Genomic DNA, 18,260 nt, shown 5'->3' with positions numbered 1-18,260 from the left:
CTTTCGTTAAGCTCTCTCTCATCTGAAAAACAATGCAAACATAATGTATCAAGTTAGATATCTATCTCAGACATGCGTAAGGGGGTCAGCCATTGTACCATTGCTAGTTAGAACACACTCATTGGCGGTAATCGCAAAAATGTGTTTGTGACAGCACGGAGGATTCGTTTGACAGCTCTAAAATACGATAGTGTAAGATCGTATCAATGAAACTGAGGCTTTAGTTCTAAAGGGTTAGTTACCAGAATCCCCCAAATATATAGGACTCACTTTTTTCCCCAAAAGTAAAGACCAAAAATATGGTTATGTTCTATAGACGGCCTACTGCCCGAAGTCAGCTAGGCATCAGCAAGCGTGTGATTCTTGTGCTGATAAGAGACTCTAGAAAGTAGATAGAAGAATGGAAATGGAAAGTATGGAGCTGTCTGCACCGGTTAGAGAGCATGGAAATGTATTCAATCTGACTCACTTATTAACGGTGGTCTTTTGGCATGTGCACACAATCAAACTTGGTGGAAAATGGACACCGCGTAACTTCAGGTATTTATGGGAAAATGAATATATACAAATATATATACAAATATATATATATATATATATATATATATATATATATATATATATATATATATATATATATATATATATATATATATATATATATATATATATATGTATAAAATATTTTTTTTATGTATCAAATAAAAATATGTTTTCAACTAACTTGTTGAGTCACAATCTATATAAAAAAAAAATGTTCTTACTCTATTTTTCTTTTTAATGTCTCAGCTAAAGTCAGTGTGAAAATTAAACAAGACTTACAGCTTCCAAGGCGGAGGCGGCTAGTGCTGCTGGTGCCTCTGGTTCCACTGGTGCCTTTGGTTCCGGCTTCTAAAAATTTGCCATGTTTTACAAACAAATTTACAGACACTCATTTTATACTGTATTGACATGACTTTCAACTGCATTGTTAATACAGGATGTTATTACTGCATTTTCCGGACTATAAGGCGCACTGGCATAAAAGCCGCAGGTATATGGTGGTAATTTGAAACTTACATTTTCTTTATTTTTTTGTCTACCAACTGCAACATTCTCTCTTTAACAGACTGAACATCCCTGCATATTTAGTCCCAACATTATATTTATAGAAAATTAATGGATATTACCACCACAACACTGCAGAGTTAAATAACAGTTTAAACTCGAAATCAATACTTCGATAGCATTCTGTCTGCCGTTGTTTAATTGATAAGATTATTTTAGTGAACATTGCTCACACTGAATATAAATAATATATACACTTCTAAATTTATAAATACAATTATAAATACTGTATACCGTATATGAAATTTACACGTCACAAACTTTTATACAAGAGCTAAAGGGAAGCTTCAACTCACCGATACTGACAAAACCTCTCTGACTTAGGAGAGACATCATTATACTGCATGCTTCTGGACTTTTCTGGAGGACCAGATCAATCAGAGATTTTGTTTTTCGTATCCTTTCATCAGGCTGCAAGAATTCCTCTCTGTCCTCGGGAGTCAAGACATGATCCTCATCAAGATCTTCCAAAAGCTGATACAACACCAACGAAGATACCCGTGATATAAAATCGCTCTTCAATTGTGGAAGCGCCTTTTGATCAAAAGCCCCTGGAAAAACCATGCAAACAAAAAGTCATATCAAATATCTCAGACTAAGTGCTCATTAAATAAAATAAAAACTCATTTTTGGAATTAGTTTGTTACAATTTCCAAAAAAGAATGCTGGACATTTTCAAACTGTATATAGCAAGGTGACTAGTGTCCGTCATCCAGCAAGGGATCAAATAATTATTTCCGCCGCTGTTCATTGAAAATATAGTACAGTGGTACTTAGGGCAAACGAAAGTCCTGATTTTTGCAAATATGATCCGCTACAGAAGGTATTCACTCTGAAATGTCTGCTGGTGCTGGATGATAACCGTGCTTACCTTGCTGGCCTCAAGAATGATTTCCTCTAAGAATTTTCATTCATCAAGGTTCACCCAATCCTCCTCTTCCAGCCCGTGGACCAGCAAGTGATTTCAAACTCGAAGAAACTGTATACAGTTGTGATGTTTGGTTGTTTTGAATGTAACTAACTTTGGATAGTTTGGACTTTAGAAAGTTTTTACATGTTATTGCATAGTAACAAACATGACAAAAACTACAGCGGTAACATATAGAATCAAATCTTGATTCCACTGAGTTGTCACGTCCTTAAATGATAGCATAACCAAAATATCGAGAATTGTATTGAATTGTCTTGTATGGAGAGACGCGCAACCCTATACAGTGGGCCCCCGGTTTACGAACCCCCTGTTTTACGTATTTTTCATGTTACGACGTGGACCGCGGCGTTTTTTGTCCCCCTCTTACGCACAAACCTTTCGTCTTACGAACCATCCAACATGCCGGTCAGTGTGTCCGCACTATTTTTTTTTGCTTTGCTCCATCAACAAAAACAACTTTTTTCGCGTGTCACGGAAATGCCGATATACTGTTGGTCGATGAAGGTCACAGTCCCGGTCTCAGTCACGGAGATGCCGATATGCTATTGGTCGATTAAGGTCACAGTCTACAGTCACGGAGATGCCGATATGCTATTGGCCGGCGTCACGTCAATCACAGAATTGTCGATATGCTATTGGCTGAACGCCCTCATCTAGTTTGATGGCACAGCTGGTCGGTGTGTTGTGAAGACTTTGCAAACTTTATGTTAGACATGGCTTCTAAAACTGCAAGTGGCGGTAAAGGAAGAAGAAAGAGGATGATATTAGAAGCCAAGCAGGAGATAAGAAAAAAATACGGAGGAGGCGCACACATAGTTAACCTTGCTAGTGAGTACGGCCGTCACCGCTCGGCAATCTTCTAAGGGCAAGACTTTCCTTGCCAGGGGACGGACCTCGGTCAACAACAAAATGGAGAGGCTTATTCTATTATGGATTAAAGAGAAGGAAATCGCCGGTGATTTGTTCTCATTTGAGAAAAGTTCCCGTTTAATAAAATAAATAAATAAATTCTGTTTGTCTCTGCTTCCCTCCGCCTCCACCCACCACCAGCTCAAGTCACGTCGCCCCAAAGGTAAATGTCATTTTTCCTTTGTATATTTGCTATTTAATTGAACTGTACAGTAGATTATGTTACTAATTTTTAATACGTGTATAAAGTCGTGATGTTTTTACCTAAGGTTTTTGCACGCGTTGCACGCACTCACTAATTAACATAGGTTTGGATTGCCCGTCATACGGCCAATTCGAGTTACGAGCCTAGCCGCTGAACGGATTAAGTTCGTAACACGGGGGCCCACTGTATTGTGTCACACAGAAAAAATATACACTGCAAAAAAAACGAAGGTATTTTTGGACTGCATCGTCTACGCTTGATCGCTAAAAGGCAGTTTCAACTCACCGAGTGTTTTCAAAAAAGTCATATCTCTGTTCAGTAGGAGAAAGAACATTCTTTCACTTGCTTCTTGACCTTTGTGAAAGATCCGTTCAAGAAGAGACTGCGCTATTTTTTGCCTGTCAGAATGGCTCAAGAATTCCTCTGTTTCTATGTCACTCAAGACATGAGCCTTATGAAGATCTTCCAGCAGCTGATATATAAGAGAAAATGATGCCTGCGACACAAATGCAGGCTTCAGTTGTTCTAGCTGTCTTTTTTCAGATTCATCTGAAAAACATTGCAAACACAAAAAGGCAGCTCAGATATTTCAGACAAGGTGAACATTCGATCATGCCGAGAATTCATTCAATCAAATAAAAACACGTGCAATTAGAATTTATTTTTTATATATCTTCAGAGTTGTTGGAAAACTTTAAAGTGCAAAAATGACAAGTGGCTGCCATCTTCGTGGTGTTTAAAAAAAAAGAAATGGGATGAGCACTTCGAAGGCTAATAATTGGAATTTTTAAATCTTCATGGTTATTGTGTAGCTGTTATGAAGCAAAATTGCTGCTACCTAGTCCAAATGGTTTGCTTTGTATCCTAAGTGATACAAATTGCAGTGGTTATCATTGACAAAGTTGAAAAAAAAAATGTTTGACAAATATTTTGCACTTTATTCTAAGAGGGGGTTACATATGTTAAATGCTTTTATCACACACTCTCCAGTGTGCGATCAAGTCCTCACAGCGCATCTGTGGAGCAGCCTTACCTCACTGCAGGACATTTACCACACCAGGGTTCTGCGGAGGACACGCAACCTCATCAAGGACAAGACACACCCACAAAACGATCTGTTCAAACTGCTGCCATCAGGTAGTCTCATGCCAGGCTGGCAAAAAGCTTCTACCAACAAGCCATCCGGATTGTCAACCAAACTGCCTCTTACTATATGCATAAATAATATCTTGCACTACATGATATTTGCACTATATTATTAGCATCATTGTTTCTGTTGTTGTTGTATTGCTATTTATTTATTGCTCGAAACATGGAATGTAGTCTGCTACTCGAGAATAAAGATTTCATTGTTTGGTATAATAAAACTATACATATGACAATAAAACTCTTGAATCTTGAACATACTTATTTGAAGTTATGGGTAAGGACTGGGTAATTTTTACCAAATAATTTGATTTTTTCTCATATTTTCCCCCTCTAATTTTTTGGCATACACTTGTGCCACCTTCAAAGAACATGCAAATACTAATTTACAGATGTTCTTTTCATCTTGGATTCATATACTTTTATGATGATCAAATTCAAGCATTTACAGTAAAGGCGATTATAGGTACAGTATTTGCATAGTAGTAATACAGCTTTTACAAAGGTGAAAATATTAAATCAATATAAAATTAACTGTGGATAGTTTGGGCTTTGGAGTGCTTTAACATTTTGTTGCATGTTAATAAACGTTCATCAAATCTTCATCAAATTATCCTTGATTTGTATTGTACCCTATGTAAAGAGAATCCTCTTTTTTGGACTAATGCACACACCTGATCTGTCATTTCTTTCAGATACACAGGATATACTGCAAAGCATGACATTTTTGGGTCTATATTGGCTAAAGGAGGGTTTCAACTCACCAGAGGTCTGTCTTTCACTGTCACTCAGGAAATCATTCATACTAAAACTTCTGACGAGAAGAGTCCCCTTAGTTAAAATTTTGGGCCTCATCTCTTGAAGGTGGCTTCCTGCAGCGTAGGCTGAAAAAAAAAACACACACACACACACTGATAGAGCAAACAAGGAGACCATTTGTCATTCTCAGGGTTCGTTAATGAAAACAAAATTGGACTTCATTTGTTATAATCTAAAAGGAAAACAAGTTGGAAAGCTTCCAATTGTATATACCAACACGACAAGGAATGCAGTAAGTTTCATTTTATTATATTACACACATATAAGTATAGATATTAAGTTGGGCTGCACAATTAATCTAATTTTCATCACGATCTTGATATTGGTTGCCACGAATAATTAAGCTCATCCTCAGTGACATTAACATTAAAAAGTCAAGCATTTTTTTTTTTTATTACAAGGCAAATTAAAGCACTTTGTCATCCTACCATCAGGGGGCAATGTTTCCCACATTTGCATGACAAAAGCTTCTTATTTTTTCACCCTAATTATTATTTACCAGTGTGAAGTGACGTTCAGTTTCTCACCTGATTCCTAATATATACAGTGCAAGCTATTTTTTTAGTCTATTATTGATTTATTTATTATTATTTATTATTATTATCAAGCCTTGTTTATATTCTGCTGGTTAAAAAAAATAAGGGCAATAAATAGACATGTTTGACCAAACATGATCAATAATCGTGATTTCAATATTGACCGAAATAATCGTGATTATCATTGTGTCCATTATCGTGCAGCCCTAATATAAAGGTATATTTTCGTCGCGTTACCGATAGGAAAACTTCCGGTTATGCCAATTACGCATTTCCATTTCCGGGTTTGATCGTGGGCGAAAAGAGGTAGACGGCCGCGCATGAGGCATGTGCGCTCCACCTTTAACACGTTTCTTTTTTTTTTTTTTTTTTTTTCAAACCCTTGTCACAGATGGATGTACCTAAGTCTAAAAGTGCAGTCTGGCAGTATTTCATTTGGTCAACAACACCAGGGAAGGCTGGAAGGATGCAATGGTGAAATCAGTATGGGAGAAAGAGTAACAAAAATAAAATACCTCCAACCTGTGGTCCCACTGCAGGATTCATCCACCTGACTTTTATCAAACTTAAAAGACAAGTCATTGTAGTTATATTTAACATTTACTGTATTTTCTATGGAAAATTTTCAGAGCGGTACTTATTTAATTCAACTTTATAAGATATGTTTCTGAGACTAGGAAAATCAGACACTTCTTACTTTTTATTTGTGTGGTTCAATAAACATGCTTTAGGCATTTCAATGAACTTCAGTGTTAGCATTATTCTGTTTTTTACACCAATGTTTACATTCTGACTGCAAATTATTATCGGCCCCAAATATTGGTGATCGCCCTCCTTGACTAATAATCTGTATCAGTCCTGAAAAACCTACATTGGTCTATGTCTACAGTTTTTTAAACAAGCAGTACATAAAAAAAAAACCTTCAAGGCTTGATATTTAATAATAAGAATAATAAGAATAAACTAAAATAAATAGTAAATAATTCAAACTATTTCATCCACGATATGGCAAAAACTTGGCACACAGAGCAACGCAACCTAACATACTTGCTGAGTGAAATCCAACGAAAAATATTTAGCCTACTTAGAACCAAGCCCATACTACAACAGGCCTGTACCAACATCTACAACAGACTGAGGTTTTTTTGCAAGAAAAAAAAAAAAAACAGTACAAAAGTACCACAATTACTCAAAGTGAGTAGGGATTTAGCTGCTTTTTTGATCATTTTAAACCCAATTTATTCCAATTTTTGTCAATGGGATTTTCTAAAATGGGTCTCATTTAACAGCTAACAACATATTTAATAGGAATCAGGTGAGAAACTCAACACCATTTCACTCTGGCGCTGATGGGAGGCTGCTAAAAGTAGCAGAATCAATCAAAGTGAGTATCGGTGATTTTTGGCACTTATCGCAATCGAAAGCGAAAGCAAACTTTTAACCCCCACCCTCCCCCCTCAACTTAGTGTCTACGTTGTAAGTTATTTTACATTAAATAAAAATGTGAAAAAACGCAGTTACCTGGTCCTTGTTGTGTCCCCCGGTCGCCAATTACCTCGAGTGAAGTATTTAGCAGCTCGTAAGCTTCATCTTTGCCCAGCGAGGAAGTCAAGGCGGTCAGCAGCTCCTCTGTCGTGCTGTACGTGGCCTCATTCAACGAACCTACGCTCATCAGTAGCTGACAAAGCTCCTGGAACTCATTGCTGGACAACTGTGACATTCTTTGCGCTACTTGCGCTTCGGGAGAAGCCGCCATCCTTTCACGCAAACGCTCTCAAGTCTATCCCAAGGTACTGCTTTAAAAGTCTAAATCTGGGAATAATTGATTTCGTAATTGTTGCGTTTGCAGCTTCATCATCCATTTCGGTATTTGTTTTTTTCATTTGCACTTTGGGACCATCGTAATACGCACACACACTGTGTGTATACACACACACACACACACACACACACACACACATATATATATATATATATATATATATATATATATATATATATATATATATATATATATATATATATATATATATATATATGCATGTTTAATATGCACTGAAATCAAGTTTTAAATAGGCTAAAATGAAGTTTTGGAAACCAACTCTGAGGGTGATGATTATGCTAATTAGTTCAAATGTTTTTGAAGATTAAAACATCAATTGTTTATATGTCCACTTTAATTCAAATGGTTTTAGTGTTAACACTTAGATCCGAGTGATTATGAATGATACTCACCATGACCAATTTATCGTTCACCATCTCAGAAGAGGTACTGTGGAAAACGTATTGAAATCTTTCCACCTTCCACACTGACAGGGGCCTGTAAGAACCAGTGAACCTTTTTCCACATTAAAAAACTTTATATGTATATATACATATGTGTATGTATATATATATATATATATATATATATATATATATATATATATATATATATATATATATATATATATATATATATATATATATATATATATATATTTTTTTTTTTTTTTTTTTTTTTTTTTTTAAAGAACAGTAAAAGATACAAACTTAAGAAAAATTAAATGTTTAATCTCTACTTTGCTGATTTTGTTTACTTTGGTTAATTTTGCGAACACAATTCCCACAACAAACAAGAGAACACTGTAAACATTGTTGGCTTGGCAAACCGCAAATACTTTTCAAAATATTTTCAAATACATCCAAATGTCCTTGTAAATATGTCCAAATGTATGTTTTTGTTAAATGCTACGCACATAGCAATTGCTGCCATACCTTGTAGCATTGCATGGGAAAAAAAAGCTGTTTTTAGCATTAAGCTTACAGTTACAAATATTTTTAAGTTTGTTTGAGCATATTTTTCAAATGGTTGAGCATACCTGAAAAGATATTGAAATGTACTTGTAAATGCGTTTGAATGTGCCTGCAACTACATTCAAATGAGTTTGCCAGTCCAAAAAAAATGCTTGTCATATTAGCAGCTCCACGATTTTGGATTGTTATTTCTTATGGTTTTTTTTGTTTTTGTTTTTTTACACAGGATATGATGTAAACATGTGGCTAGGAATTATTTCGCAGCTTTTTTTACTGCACCCTCATTTGAGGAAAGATGTGTACATAGTATCCATCCATTTTCTCGACCTGTCAACTTGTAAATACTAAAAAAAAAAAGCAAGCAAGCAAGCCTCCAGAGTAGGGTAGGGTGTCCAACTGAAATTGAGACTGTAATGAAATTGTGCTGGTTCAGAAATGACTAGGCCCTTATTTTGTCGCACTTCTGACGAGAGTTTGAGGTCAGTTAAAATCTAGAATTGCAAGTCATTCATCAAAACCAAGTGGCTTCAATTGAGTCAGGTGTGCTTCTTAAATTTCGAAGCCAGGTTAGATGTCAAGTGCTACACACTTAACCACGTACTGTGATTAAGTACAACGGTTTCTGACTTGCTGGAATGTATAAATACAATGCAATCTTAACCCCAGGTAGTCCAGGGAGTTTTCACTAGGCTGGCCTTAATATCACCCAAATTGAGCTGACTTTGAAAGGGTCATAACATCAAATATAATATATATTTACTTTGAATCCCTCAAAATGTTCAGTGGCATCAATCCACTGTGAGGTACAAAAATTGAAAAAATGTGATATGATAATGAAATTGAAATAGGAATACTCATTATGTCATAATTAAAGTATTATGACTTTGGAAGACTTTTGCATTACGTGAATCCAGGCTAAGCCAATCATCAAAGTCATTGAAAGGCTTGCATATGCAATAAATTGGCTGCTTGGCTCGTAGTGCCACCGGGATTTTAGGGGTTTTGGGTTGTCAACTCAAAAATTTCTATTGTGCCCCGTTTGCATGTTGCCATCCAAAGGATTAATCCAAAAATCAGCGGAAATGCATGACAGTATTTCCAGTTTTAAATGGCAGTAAATGAGCCCGACATGGGCTAAATTTGACACCTATGGCGTGTACCTCTTGACCTGCCGTTTGCAAGCATTTAGAAAGAAAGGCAGCTTGGCATGTTGAAAGCTGACATGTTTTGACATTCTATGCAATGTTTTAGCATCCTTGTGTATTTTTTGTATGCTTTTCTTTTGATATCACGAATCAAAAAGTCAGAGTTGGGTCAAAATTCCCCCCAGGGGTTAATATGATGGACTGATTGGTAGAGGAGTTAGCTGTTAGCCAACAAGCCATTAGCTAACTGTCTGTTACATCTGTTGAAGTATTTATGTTGTGTGGCCTAAAACTGTATAGCGCAAAAAGATTCTTTTTCTTCACCCAAAAGTGGAAATGCACTAAACTAAAATTATTGTGAATACATGTAAAATAATATTTTTGAAAAAAGAGCTGTGTATACTGAGCTGAGATGTGTATACACACAGTGTGTGTGTGCGTATTATGGTGGTCCCAAAGTGCAAATGAAAAAAACAAATATCGAATCTATCTATATATATGTCTATATATATATATATATATATATATATATATATATATATATATATATATAGATAGATAGATAGATAGATAGATAGATAGATAGATAGATAGATAGATAGATAGATAGATAGATAGATAGATAGATAGATAGATATATGTTCTGGCTATGTGACTAATATTCTGAAGTATGCGCAACAGTCGGGTTGGTTGGCAATGTTTCAACCCAAAATGGGCAGATCTTGTGGAAGGCCACTCCTATTTTGACTTGTCTCGTGTACTTGTTCCTTATTCCTCTTTTCTTTCACCGTGATGTCTTTCACTGGAAAGTATGAGCTGGAGAGTCAAGAAAACTACGAGGAATTCCTTGAAGCAATCGGTATTGCATACCTTTTTTCTATCCAGCCAGCAAACATCCGTGATATTACACACCTAATCTTTGTCAAACCTCTGTGTTGGGTTTTTTTTCTGCCAAAGGACTTCTCAGTGCCAAGACGGACTGCAAAGTCTTGACGGAAGTCATTCAGGAGGGAAATAACTTCACGTGGACTCAAACCATCCCCAACTGGACTTGGTCTAATAAGTTCACAGTCGGTCAGGAATGTGAGCTGCTGACAATGAAGGGCTCCAAATTTAAGGTGAGTCCAGATAATTTACGGGATTTGGGGGATGGTTATGGAGGGGGGAAGAAAACAGGGATAAAAAAATCACTTCCTTGCTTTTTCTTTTTAATTATAACCACTTGAAAGTTTTTTAATGTGGAAAAAGGTTCACTGGTTCTTACAGGCCCCTGTCAATATGGAAGGTGGAAAGATTTCAGTACGTTTTCCACAGTACCTCTTCACAGCTGAGATGGTGAACGATAAATTGGTCATGGTGAGTATCATTCGTAATCACTCGGATCTAAGTGTTGACACTAAAACCACAGATTTGAATTAAAGTCCAAAACTTCATTTTAGCCTATTTAAAACACGCACACACACACACACAAACACACACACACACACCCGTATATATATATATATATATATATATATATATATATATATATATATATATATATATATATATATATATATATATATATATATATATATATATATATATATATATATATATATATATATATATACACACAGATTTGAAATATTTAAAATAAAGTTTTTATAAGCCCTACAGATTAGCGTACAAGCTGAAAACATCCACATCCAATAACATTCACTTTCAATCAGTGGACCAATAATTGCTGATACTGACACAACAATTACTAGACAGTTTATTTATTCATTTACCAGCCCTGCCCACCCTTCATTAGGCAGGTTTTCAGCCCTGCCCACCCTTCACTAGGCAGGTTTTCATCAAGGCCTGCCCTCTTAGCTGCAGATGACAAGTGCGCACAAAGTTTTCACACTTGAAAATACCCTCATCCAATAGGATTAATATTCAAACCATGGACAAATAGTTGATTTTTCCGCTTCAGTCAGTCACTAGGCACTTTTTGACAGCAGACTGATACGTCACATCATGCACACAGTCTCTATAATGTCGTCTTCTATAAGTGCAAAAGTGAGCAGAGAACAAACTGAAGAGACGCTCTCAAGCAACACTTTAGCATACATTGAGGCCCCACTTTCAAGACTTTCAGGCCCAACTTCAAAACATTTCGGCCCAAATCAAGACATGCAGGCTACCCTCTTTTGCACAAGCGAAACTAAGACGGATTCGGTCCTTTCCATTAGCAAAACAAACACAGACACGGAAGCACGCACTTGGGCCAATGCTTAAACACACTCATCTTTCAAATAATGGCACAAATTGGCAAAAAAAAATATCTTAAAGCATCAATGCAAAAACACATATACTGTACGTACGTAGTTTGAATCTGAAACAGTTACAGATGAGATCTTGGTGCCCTTTTGATTTTTAGCCTCTTTTGACATTCCTACTGTAATTTCAGCTCTGTAGTGTTTTTTTTTTTAATGTTTTAACATCAATAAAACACAAAAAACACAAAGTCTAAGTGCCAAAAAAATGTTGTTTATAGGCAAACTTTAATCTATCCAAATGCTCTTGTTGCAGAATTGCATCACTCCTGGAGAGAAGGGTGTGACTTTCACAAGAGTGAGTCAGAGGATTTCTGACTACAAGACTTAACACGCTTGAAAAGACCCAACGCTGTACACTGAGAAGAGTAAAAGTTGTCTTCTTTGACTTTTTGAACCAAGACAAAATACTGGAACCGTGCAAAATATGTTTTGACTCCAAATGCAGTTTTACACATCAGAATACCAGCATTTGGGTTGTACTCAAAAAAGATAATCACTTTTCACAATTTGACTCATTGATTTTCTATGAAAGTGAGGGTAAAAGTGATATCTTTATCTTTTTTTGATTCTTGTTTTTATGGACGAACAGATTGCAAATATTTAGCCTAATTTCGACATGGAAAAAAACATCAACGGAACCTCTAAATTTTTATTGAAACTTTTGAAGGTCATCATTGAGCACTACGACTTCTTACCAATAGAGAACAATGTTTTTGCAGACACATGCGTGTTGAGTGATTCCTTTTTTTTTTTTAATCGTTTTTGCAATAAAAAATTTTGAAAAAAATCCATTACTCTGGCTGTCTCTTGCTGATCATCCTATTGGTAATCCCACCCGGAATGGAATTAATCTGAAATAAAGAACAGACAATAAATACCTGTCTTGCTAGAATAATTAACAAATGTTCAGGAGTGCCTGCGCACCTCGGTGAGTTTGTCACCGGTTACCTCAGCAGTGTAAACATATTTGGGGAACTGGATTTTGAGTTTAGTTCCCTCCAAATTGATAGTGGTCTACAAATGAAAACGAACAAATTACAGTGTAGTGGGAATTAAAGTGGAATTAAAGTTGATCTAGCAAGTAAACTTGATCACCTTTATTTTATATTGTTAGCTAGCTTGATCAAGCTAGTGCTAGCTTGCTAGCTTGGTGGGTGGGTAGGTAGGTAGGTAGTTAGGTAGATAGCAATTATGCTAGCAAGCAAGCTATATAAATGAATAGCTGGCCGGATAGCTCTTAGCTAGCTAGCTAGTTATGAAAATGGATAAATGACCAGATCCCTGGCTAGCAAGCAAGCTAGCTATCTAGAAGGTTTTCTTGCTAGCTAGCCAGATAGATAGATAGATAGATAGATAGATAGAGAGAGAGAGAGAGAGAGAGAGAGAGAGAGAGAGATAGATAGATAGATAGATAGATAGATAGATAGATAGATAGATAGATAGATAGATAGATAGATAGATAGATAGATAGATAGATAGATAGATAGATAGATAGATAGATAGATAGATAGATAGATAGCAGTTATCCTAGCTAGCAAGCTATATAAATGGATAGCTGGCTGGATAGCTCTTAGCTAGCTAGCTAGTTATGAAAATGGATAAATGACCAGACCCCTGGCTAGCTAGCAAGCTAGCTATGCAGAAGGTTTCCTTGCTAGCTAGCCAGAGATAACTAGCTCAAAGGCAGACTTAAGTTTTAATTGATGAATATGTTACCTTGAATGTTTTGCCATCCAAATCTTCCAGTTCGGCCTCCTTGCCGAGCAAGAATGTGTATGTCCAAGTGTCAGAACCGAAATACTTAGAAATCCTGTAGTAAGGACCCTGATAGATGTCTGTCATGATGTCTTTGTTGGCCAACTCCACCCGTGAAACCCCTGCACCGAATATGACATAATTCTCTCAACATTTTTTTTTTTAATGTTTCTTACCAATAGCTTGCAGAAACTCCTTGTAGTTTTCTTGGCTCTCCAGAACATATTTGCCTTTGAAAGACATGATGAAGACGAGCGAACTCCTGACCACTGTTCAAAAGTGTACTGCTACAATTTTTATACTCCACTTTTTTCGTGTTCTGTTACGCTTTTGCAAAACAATGGGTTGGTCCAAACTGGTTCACACAAATGCATGAAAATCATCCAATTGTCTCCAGGCAAGTTTTTTTTTTTTCAACTTCCAAAACAAATTCTGTATTTTCCTATGGGATTTGCATTCTGGATGATATTATTGTGTTCTTTCCAGATTTAAGTTTCATAGTTCCAACTTGTTTGGCAGTGTAAATAACTGTGTGGCGTTAGATGAGTGAACCCACCAACATTGCTTCCCTTCGTATAGACATATGAGAGAAAGGGTGTCCAAACTTTTTCTAATCAGAAGCGGATTAAAGCAGACTATATTTGTAAAAGCATAATGTTTTGATGAATCTATTGTGATGACTGTGAAGCAAATTGCGTCAAAAAAAAACATTGTGCATCAATATAAAATAATGCCTGGAAGAGCTGCATTACCAAGCTGACGCCGCTAAGAGGCGCTCTTGCTCTCGTTTTTAAAATACACTTATGATAGTCTACTGAGATTCTACAACACAATTGGTGTCTGAAATTCTGAAATGTCGTTTTATTTTGTTATTTTTATTTTGCTATTTTAGCACGTTCTGCTGGCACAAACATCTCCAATTGATCCATTTACTTACTTTTGGGACATGGACAAATGATTTTAAGAGGGAAAAGCGCAGGGCAGCCATGATGTTTTTCTATTAGTATGAATTAATTTGATTAACTCACTGTTTCGCATATTTCTATACTGATCTGGGAAATGTATCAAAACGACTAAGGGAAAAACTATATTAAACATGCACCCATTGACTAAGTTGATGTTCTGAAAAAAAAAAAAAAAAAAAAAAGCCCGGGGGCTGGCAGTAGAAAAAAGAAGAGATTCTTAAGTACTGTACTTCGCATAAAGTGTTGTTTTTTTTTTCTCCCCTCTTTTTCTTCCCTTTTGACCAGCATATTTGAAAGCTCGCTCCCTAGCTCGGGAGATCAATAAACAGCTAACTAGCTTAACAGCTACTTATCGGTAGATATTAGTTAGCTAGCTATATACAATTGATATAAAGTCAAGATAGCTAACTCTCTTATTGATATAGATAGATAGATAGATAGATAGATAGATAGATAGATAGATAGATAGATAGATAGATAGATAGATAGATAGATAGATAGATAGATAGATAGATAGATAGATAGATAGATAGATAGATAGATAGATAGATAGATAGATAGATAGATAGATAGATAGATAGATAGATAGATAGATAGAAATGAAATCAGTGGTGGTCCATGCATTTCACACTTAGGCCTTCAGTGAATGTACCCCTCGTAAGCATTACTGGGCTACGCACGCTATTTTTCAGAGCATTTAAACATCAATAAACTTGCATCAGGAATTAAAACTTATCATTCTACATGGCAAAATTTAGAATAAGTAATAATAATTTCAAATTATTTGTCCACAAAGTTTTATGAAGTCCATGAAGAGCAGCCAAGCTTTAACGAGATTGTGGGCTAAATTACAAATAGCAATTTAATATAAGTGTCACATCTTGGCATGGTGAGTTGGGAGGAGGAAGGAGGAGAACACAAAAAATGCGGGAAAACTGAGAAATATGTGGCTCAAAAAAGGAAGTTTTAACAAGGAAATGAGGCAGGACCGAACCAGGAGTAAACCTGGACAAAGTATCACAGGACAGGTGGTCCAAATCAAACAAATGAGAAGGCAGACAATAAAGGCAGGCAAGAGTGAAATAGAAACATGAACAAAACTCCAAAAAACTCACAACAACCAAAGCCAACCAAACATGACAATTGAATATGAATGACATAAAATGGCAAAAACATATTAACTCACCCAAAACGGCTGTCCCCAAGTCATTTCAGTACAAAATCCATTCTTTTTTTTCCTCATGACTCCTTTCATGACTTGCTTGTGGAGTTTGTCTTCGTGTTTCAGGTCTAATAATAAATCCTTTTGTATTGACATGGACGCCATTGCTGAAAGTCGCGTCGCTTCAATTTCTGTTTTGCTCTTTTTCAGTCATTGTGGGATTGTTGGTTAAAAAAAAAAAATAAATAAAAAAAAATAAAAAAGCGTCTGCGGGTCTGCTTTCGATGTGTGCTAATGCTAACGTTAGCTGGTTGAGCAATGTGTATTTTTTCTTCTTTTTTTTTAAATCACTTTATTCTACTAGTTCCACCCTTAAACATGGTGGCTCAATATAGCACCGCCTTCCTGCAGTGAGCGTCCACTTAGGTGAGGTTTCTTCAAGGCGTTTTTATGAGCTGATTGGTTATATATTTATATATTGGTTATATATTTAGTAAAAAGAAATTTAAAATGAAACTTTTATCATAGTTATTATAATTATTATAGTTTATTATCATTATGATAATGTCAGGTTATACTAGGCCAGCAGAGAAGGCCTTGCTGGCCCTGATGGTCCACCACTAAATTAAATGGAGTTTAGAGGGCCAAATAACTGGCTAGATAGCAAGCAAGCTAGTTAGGTAGTTTGCTCGCTAGCTAATTAGTGATAATAAAAGAATTGTAATGTGTGCGCCACACAGGTAGACAAACATACAGAATAATACAAACACGAAATCATGTAGAATGATTATTTATTTGATTTGAATGGATTTGATTTGCAAGCGCGTTCGTCCATCCAGATTACGCTGTTTCTCTTTTGCTAACCATCTTGTTGGTAATTCCACCCGGAATGGAATTAATCTGGAATAAAGAAGAAAGAATAATAGCAAAACATCATGGCTGCCCTGCATTTGATTTTTTTTTTCCTCTTATCTTCTTGATGAGTGTTGGTGAGGGTGCGCTCACCTCGGTGAGTTTGTCACCAGTTACCTCAGCAGTGTAAACATATTTGGGGAACTGGATTTTGATTTTGGTTCCCTCTAAATTGACAGTGGTCTAGCAATGAAAACAAACAAGTTAGGTGTGGAATATGGAATTATAGTTGATCAATATGTTACCTTGAATGATTTGCCATCCATATCTTCCAGTTCGGCCTCCCTGCCGAGCAAGAATGTGTTGGTCCAAGTGTCAGAACCCAAATACTTGGTAATCCTGTAGTAAGGACCCTGATAGATGTCTGTCACGATGTCTTCGTTGGGCAAATCCCTCTGTGACACCCCTGCAGAAAAAAATGACATAATTCACTCACCATTTTCTTTCTTTTTGAATAAATATTGAAATGTTTCTTACCAATAGCTTGCAAGAACTCCTTGTAGTTCTCCTGGCTCTCCAGCACATATTTGCCGTTGAAAGACATGATGAAGGCGAGCGAACCGCTGACTGCTGTTCACAAGCTTACGTCGACCATTTTTATACAATACTTTCTTGCGTTCATGCAAAACATTGGGTTGGTCATAACTGCCTCACGCAAATACATGAAAATCATCAAAATACAGTTACGTATTCAAGTGTCTTCAGGCGGTTAGTCTGCTTCATTAGGCAAATGAATCACAAGATGGTTTTCTCATCCTTGAATGCAACATCAGAAAATACCTCAAAGTTTCAATGACACTAATAATAAACCCATTAAATACAGTAAAAAGTAGTTACACGTTGTCTATAATATAGACTTTAAATGTATAAAATGTATATATTTAATCAATTACTTTTCTTACTGTACTACATTTAATAGTTAAACGACTAGTGCTTTTAGTTCCTAAAGTAATTACTGAAGCACATACTGAGTAACTAGCAAAGTAATCACTTACTTTTGTATTTCACTAAACCAATCAATTACTTTATACGTTTATTACTTTTGGTACTTTTGTAGCTAAAGGTAGGTACTTTACTACCAAAATTGATTACTTTATTATTCAAAGAATCAATTACTTTAGTAATTTTAGAAGTTATAATATTTGTATTTGGTTAGTACCTAAAATAATTGATTACTTAAGTCAATTAGTTTTGGTGCTATAGTACCTACGCTTAAATACTTTATATCCTGTGTTTTGAAGAAAAAAACTGCTAAGCCAAAGCTTTTTCTTAAAAGTGATGAGCGGAATTACTATTTTTTTCAGGCTTGTAACAGAGTGTACCATCAAGCCTGTTTATTACATTTTTTTTAAATAGCATTGCGGGCCGTGTCGAAATATATTTTTAACATATGCCAGGTGGCTGCAAATATGTGGCTGGCGAGCAAATACTAGACGTACGCGTCTATATATTGTCTATATATTCAAGCATCTTTGAGTGTCTAGAAAAGCGCTACACAAATAAAATGTATTATTATTATTATACAGCGGGTTTTCAAATGGATTTTTTATGGTCCACCACTAGATA

General features: G+C 35.9%; 3 protein-coding genes across 3 annotated transcripts; 1 reads left to right on the top strand and 2 right to left on the bottom strand.

Annotated features, from left to right (window-relative positions):
• The first annotated feature begins 10,353 nt into the window (after window positions 1-10,353).
• LOC148414067 (gastrotropin-like) lies at window positions 10,354-12,697 on the top strand. Its single transcript, XM_088432252.1, has 4 exons — window positions 10,354-10,453; window positions 10,552-10,712; window positions 10,843-10,950; window positions 12,154-12,697. The coding sequence occupies exons 1-4, from the start codon at window positions 10,387-10,389 to the stop codon at window positions 12,226-12,228; spliced, it is 411 nt and encodes a 136-aa protein (XP_088288378.1). The 5' UTR covers window positions 10,354-10,386; the 3' UTR covers window positions 12,229-12,697.
• Window positions 12,655-13,935, bottom strand: LOC148414066 (gastrotropin-like). Its single transcript, XM_088432253.1, has 4 exons — window positions 13,832-13,935; window positions 13,617-13,777; window positions 12,825-12,914; window positions 12,655-12,751 (listed from the first exon to the last, which is right to left on the bottom strand). The coding sequence occupies exons 1-4, from the start codon at window positions 13,896-13,898 to the stop codon at window positions 12,692-12,694; spliced, it is 378 nt and encodes a 125-aa protein (XP_088288379.1). The 5' UTR covers window positions 13,899-13,935; the 3' UTR covers window positions 12,655-12,691.
• Window positions 13,936-16,622: 2,687 nt separating this feature from the next.
• On the bottom strand, window positions 16,623-17,267 carry LOC148414065 (gastrotropin-like). The gene is made up of 4 exons (XM_088432055.1): window positions 17,172-17,267; window positions 16,940-17,100; window positions 16,788-16,877; window positions 16,623-16,682 (listed from the first exon to the last, which is right to left on the bottom strand). The coding sequence occupies exons 1-4, from the start codon at window positions 17,236-17,238 to the stop codon at window positions 16,623-16,625; spliced, it is 378 nt and encodes a 125-aa protein (XP_088288181.1). The 5' UTR covers window positions 17,239-17,267.
• Window positions 17,268-18,260: the final 993 nt, after the last annotated feature.

This window comes from Hippichthys cyanospilos, chromosome 13 (genome assembly GCF_059441005.1).
Source record: "Hippichthys cyanospilos isolate Australia breed blue-spotted pipefish chromosome 13, RoL_Hcya_1.0, whole genome shotgun sequence".
In the NCBI taxonomy this organism is placed as follows: domain Eukaryota; kingdom Metazoa; phylum Chordata; class Actinopteri; order Syngnathiformes; family Syngnathidae; genus Hippichthys; species Hippichthys cyanospilos.
The sequence above is the reverse complement of the archived record's forward strand: the minus strand, read 5'-3'. Positions and strand labels throughout refer to the sequence as shown.

Coding starts and splice junctions, on each gene's coding strand:
- LOC148414067 (XM_088432252.1), top strand. CDS start 10,387: ATGTCTTTCACTGGAAAGTATGAGCTGGAGAGTCAAGAAAACTACGAG. Junction 10,713..10,842: donor TGAAGGGCTCCAAATTTAAG/GTGAGTCCAGAT, acceptor ATGTGGAAAAAG/GTTCACTGGTTCTTACAGGC. Junction 10,951..12,153: donor TGAACGATAAATTGGTCATG/GTGAGTATCATT, acceptor CTCTTGTTGCAG/AATTGCATCACTCCTGGAGA.
- LOC148414066 (XM_088432253.1), bottom strand. CDS start 13,898: ATGTCTTTCAAAGGCAAATATGTTCTGGAGAGCCAAGAAAACTACAAG. Junction 12,915..13,616: donor TGGATGGCAAAACATTCAAG/GTAACATATTCA, acceptor TTTCATTTGTAG/ACCACTATCAATTTGGAGGG. Junction 12,752..12,824: donor CCGGTGACAAACTCACCGAG/GTGCGCAGGCAC, acceptor TCTTTATTTCAG/ATTAATTCCATTCCGGGTGG.
- LOC148414065 (XM_088432055.1), bottom strand. CDS start 17,238: ATGTCTTTCAACGGCAAATATGTGCTGGAGAGCCAGGAGAACTACAAG. Junction 17,101..17,171: donor GGAGTTCTTGCAAGCTATTG/GTAAGAAACATT, acceptor TTTTTTCTGCAG/GGGTGTCACAGAGGGATTTG. Junction 16,683..16,787: donor CTGGTGACAAACTCACCGAG/GTGAGCGCACCC, acceptor TCTTTATTCCAG/ATTAATTCCATTCCGGGTGG.